The sequence below is a fragment of the Apium graveolens genome, unplaced genomic scaffold, assembly GCF_009905375.1.
Source record: "Apium graveolens cultivar Ventura unplaced genomic scaffold, ASM990537v1 ctg617, whole genome shotgun sequence".
In the NCBI taxonomy this organism is placed as follows: Eukaryota; Viridiplantae; Streptophyta; class Magnoliopsida; order Apiales; family Apiaceae; genus Apium; species Apium graveolens.
Window position 1 is genome coordinate 47,954 of NW_027419250.1, and position 5,321 is coordinate 53,274.

Consider the following 5,321-nt stretch of genomic DNA (forward strand, 5'->3'; position numbering starts at 1 on the left):
GTTACAAATTACAAAACATGCATGAAGAATAGATATATGCACATGAGTATAGATATACACACCTAGGCCTCGTATATAGTTGCAGAATAAAAAATAGACAAATGGATAGTTATACCAGAAGAAACGCATATCAACAATCAACAATATTAAAGAAAGAACATATGTATTGTGATTTGTGAAGTAGATCTGCTAAGGCTACTAACAATTATATATATACTATCAATACACGACAAAAATAACAAATGAAAAGTGAAGGAGAATATCTTAAAAATTGAATAAAAGAAAGCAGACAGAGGTTGGATTAAATATGTAAACATATGGGTAAGAAAGATCCTGATAACTCGATAATAATATTAAGTAATAAATGTTTTACGAGATTAAAAGGCACTTAATCGAACATAGATAATTACTATATGGACGTACCTGTAACATGAGAAATAGATAAATGAAGAAGTATTACCCAAATTGTTGATCATATGTACGTACGAATCAGGAGCTCAAAATGAAAATCCGGTAAAATTGGTGGAAACAAGGACAGAGAACAAGAGTTGTAATCCAGAAGCATCAATTCCATCATCATTCTTCACCATGATGGTCAATTTACCAAATAAACAAATTTATCTGCTAGGAACAACATTGCTGATAAAAAATGGAACAAGCCGCCTGATGATTGGATTAAAATCAATGTTGACGCAACTGGAGCTCAGAATGGTTATATTGGTTTTGGATGTGTGATTCAGAATTCCAAGGGGCAGTTCATTGGAGCGAGATGTGGTCGTATTAGGAGTAATTGGAGTTCAAAGGAGGCTGAAGCGTTAAGTTTAAAGAAAGCTATCATATGGATCAAACATTTGCAGCTGGATTGTTGCATCTTCGAAACTGATTCTCAGAACTTAGCTTATGCTTGCTACGGTGAGGATGGTTGTGCTTATTTCAACACTATTGTGGGTGATTGTAAGCTTGTTTTAAAGCACTTTAATCATGTGCTAGTTAAATTTGTCTTTAGGTCTACGAATTGTGTGGCTCATGAGCTAGCTCGAACGGCACTTTCTATGTCTGACCTCGGAGAGTGGCATGTCACTCCTCCTGATTTCTTAAATCATGTACTTGATTCTGATTTAATTTGAGTAATGCAAGTACGTATGTTTCAAAAAAAAAAGTACAAAAGAAACCAAATGGGTTGTGATCTTAAACCCTACAGATTTGGAGAATGAAGGTTTTTGGTTTGAATTTAAGTAAAAAAATTATAATTTTAGTTCAAGTAGAACAAGAGTTCGAGAGAGAGGGAGAGAGATAACTAATACAAAATTAAAATCAGAATTCTTGCAGTATGAAATAATTTAATTGATGCTATTGATGTGAATATAATGGTCCATTTTCAACAAAAAACTATCTTGACACATCACATTTTGTAACCATTTTGGAAACGAGAATTTCATGTGTTTCATGTGGATTTTAAGCTCATGTAAATAGCTATGAACTTTATCATATCATATTTTGTAATTTGACTATGGACACCACTTTAGAGTAATGCTAAATATGGATACTTAAGAGAATTAATATGGGTTCTGAAATAAATATTGTTACTAGCATAATAATGCGTACAAGGTACGAGTCATTTTCTACATTTTTTTGTGCACCATGCAATTATAATATATTTGATTGTTTTCTTATTAGTGAATAGTTGCTTTACAATCAGTGCGATACACGGGTCTACTTTAATATTTTAAATTTTATATCGAGTTACTATTAGAATTATAATTTGAATTATAGACTTACTATGAGAATTTTAATTTGAATGCGTATACTTCTAGTTAAAATTAAATAGCACAAAACAAAATATATGATTGATGTAATTTTATATCAATGTGTATGATTTTAATGTAAGATGACATTACCAACGTACTCAACATTTTCTAATATAGTTCAGTTAGAAAATTATATATATATAATTGTTTATGTCGTGTAATTTGTATTTACTAGAACGGATACAAACGGGGTAGTCATTATACGTTTAAAACGAAAAGACCAAAACCTAATCCATAGAATGCCGTGCATATGTTCACGAAGAGCGAAATAAAAACTAACACATATGTTGAATGTAGAGTTGAGCAAATTTTTTGAGTTTTGGTTAAAAAAACTACTAGTATATAGTCATTTTAATACTAAAGTCATCACTAACTTACAACAACATTGCCCTAATTAAAAATATTTAAAATGTATAACCGAAGTCATAAAAAGATTTGCAATCGTAAGATTCAACAAAGTAAAATTTACAAAACTGTTAATATAAGTTGATTTTAAAGAAAAATGTTGTTTTTTGAGATTCAACATCTAGGTTGATATTATAACATTGACAATGTCATATTCGATTAACTAAAGTTGACCCAATGTCCTTAGTTTTTCATCTTTTAAACAAAGTACTAATTTTATAAGATGTCAGAAAACTGTCAATGTCATAATTTATCAATTTAAATTGGCCTAATCCACCTAGTTTTTAACGCATTGAAAAAAGTATCATTTTTCAGTTTCACAACCTAAAAGACTATTGTTGTTCTTTTCTAGTGTATCAATGAATCTGAATACGAGCACGATTCAAAACCTAAAAGTCATCACTAACTCAAGTGGTTAAGAGATTATTCTATGTTGTCTTAGATTTTAGGTTCGACTCTGGCTCACCGCGAGAATATCTTAGAACATATACTCTCAATTGTAAGGCAATAAGACATATTATTACAAAAATAAATATGAGTACAATAACATTGAATCTTTCACCATTAATAAAGATAAATACATTTGTGTGTGTATGCATAAAAAATATTATTTGTAATATTTTCGAGTAAATTATGTTAGTCTCGTTTATTTATAAGCTAAATATCTTAAAATTAATATATATACTAATTATTATTATTAACATCTAGCGGGCCAATTGATTACTCAAATAAAATGCATTTATAACTATTCAGAATTTAAAGTTATTGAATAATTAAATTGTAATTATATATATATATATTTGCAGTAGCATTAACAAACAATCCATATTTAATTTTTCTCAATTGAGTATCAATCTTGTTTGTGACATAAAATTAATTTATATATTGTGAAGACAAACTACTGATATTCACAGGTCTTTTTTCCCCAAGAATTTGAAGGAAAAATTGTACTAATGTCGTTATTCAAATCGGTTTCAAGTTTCTTTCATTTATGATTCTAATCTTTCTTCCAATAATAATTTGATACTATATTTTTTCTAAAATTAAATATTTTTTAATTTGATAAAATTTTATAATTAGTTTTTTTTCTTAAGAGAGTGAAACAAAATAAAACTTTCGTTTTACCTTTTTACAAATTGACCATCATTAAATAGTATTATAAAGATAATTCTTTTTTTAAAAGTGAAATATGAAAAAAATCTATTCAGCAAACCATCGCAGTTTTAACAAATATTATGACAATTAATGTCAAATTCTGAATATTATTAAAAATTGGGTCAAATTCCAAAAACAATAATGTAATACGGATCAAGTTAATAATTTGATATCTATTAAGTCCATAAATAATCTAATATTTATGTTTAAAGTTAAATAGAATATTTTTGTATTAATTGACACTTACGTATTATATGTATGATGAAAAATACAAATGATAATTTGATGTAGCGGTATAAAGATATATTAATGAATGAGTATACTCATGTTCGATCCCCATTAACAACATTTTTTTGAAATATAGTAAACACATTGGCAAATATATCATTTTACTAGAATAAAATGTCTCACTATTTTATAGGCATGTTGGGCTATTATATATAGAAGAGGTTTTTCATATCTTAAGACAAATGTATTACACCCAGATTTTAAGTTAAATGTTAGCTTAATATACCAATTTAATTCCCACTTGTGATGCCTACAAGATAATTACATGACAATTAAATTAGGTTTTTAAATGCCAGTTATAATATCCAAGCCCACAATAAAATGGAAATCGAACTCCGTAATCCACCATAAGTTAGTCAAATGAGATAACAATTTAGTACCCATTAGTTATTGACTTGTCCTTATAAATTCTCAAACACTCTTATTCTTATCGATGTGAGATTTTACAAAAACCCCCTCTTAGAGATTCGACGATCTCGTCGAGCCCATAAACTCACTTACGAATCCGACTGAGTCCGGGAAATGCTTCTATACTCCCATCCGGGCAGAACTCTGATACCATTTGTGATTATAAGTGTAACTATTATTTCATAAAAATATGATTTATTTATTGCGTGAGCTTTGATAGCAATTATGGTTGCGCTTGTATTCTAACTTAAATCTGTCTTCACAAGATGCTCACGTATCTCAATAAATAACGAGAATCAAGATAAAAATGTAGTTCCACTATAATAAAAATGACCCTTTTCTACCATCAAATCGGTGGAAAAAGGCCCAAAATCGGTAGGAAAAATGCCTCATTTCCTATCGAAGGTGTACGGTAGGAAATTCCAAACCCAAAAATGACCCAGGACGGGAAACACTACACGGCGATCAACATGGGCCCCACAGATTACATGGCTTGCCTGTTGTTCTGCCAACTTGGCATTCCACATGGCCTGGGACCTGTCCAAACAATTGCCCCATCATGTGTTACGTCACTCATAAGTCTGACTTGGTTGAAGCATTTCCTATAACATATAAACATATACACTTTTGATTTGTATGACATATCAACATTTTAATTTATTTGACATTTGATAAAAAATATGTAACGTCGGAATTTTTTGATATTTTTTATTGATTTTTGTGACTGTAATAGGGAATGATGCTGATGGAAGGCCTCTTCTCAGAAGAGAAGAAAGAATACTCACCAAGTTGGTCATATTAGCAAAAGACTAGCCCTCGAACTCTTTCCCACGATCATAACAAATTAGGTAATATTTCCGAATCTCCTGCACTTGATCATGATTCAAATCAGGGCCACAATCAGATTTCATCTCCGTCTAATATTAACTTGTGTTTACAAGTTTTCTAAACAATGATCATAACCAAACTCATGTTCAATCAGTTTAGGAGGAAACATAAAAACCTCCATTTGATAGGTTTTTCAAATTTCAGGTGTGTTTATGTGTTTCAGTATTTGCAGTACATTTATTTTCACTTAATTTGTGTTTTTTCCTTATTAAAAGCTCTGAATTTTTTCTTCTTGCTTTTTAAATGACACGTATTATAACAATTCTTGTAAAAGTTATTTGTAAATTTGTGCATTAAGTATGAAAAAATGAGAGAATCATGCAATAAGTACTCGAATAACAAGTACAATGATTGATAAACAATCAAAAC

The 5,321-nt window shown here is 29.6% G+C and overlaps 1 protein-coding gene across 1 annotated transcript; it reads left to right on the forward strand.

The window, feature by feature from the left end:
* Positions 1–502: 502 nt before the first annotated feature.
* On the forward strand, positions 503–1,127 carry LOC141703064 (uncharacterized). The gene is made up of 2 exons (XM_074506675.1): positions 503–513; positions 629–1,127. Exons 1-2 carry the CDS (start codon positions 503–505, stop codon positions 1,125–1,127), a joined length of 510 nt encoding a protein of 169 aa, XP_074362776.1.
* Positions 1,128–5,321: the final 4,194 nt, after the last annotated feature.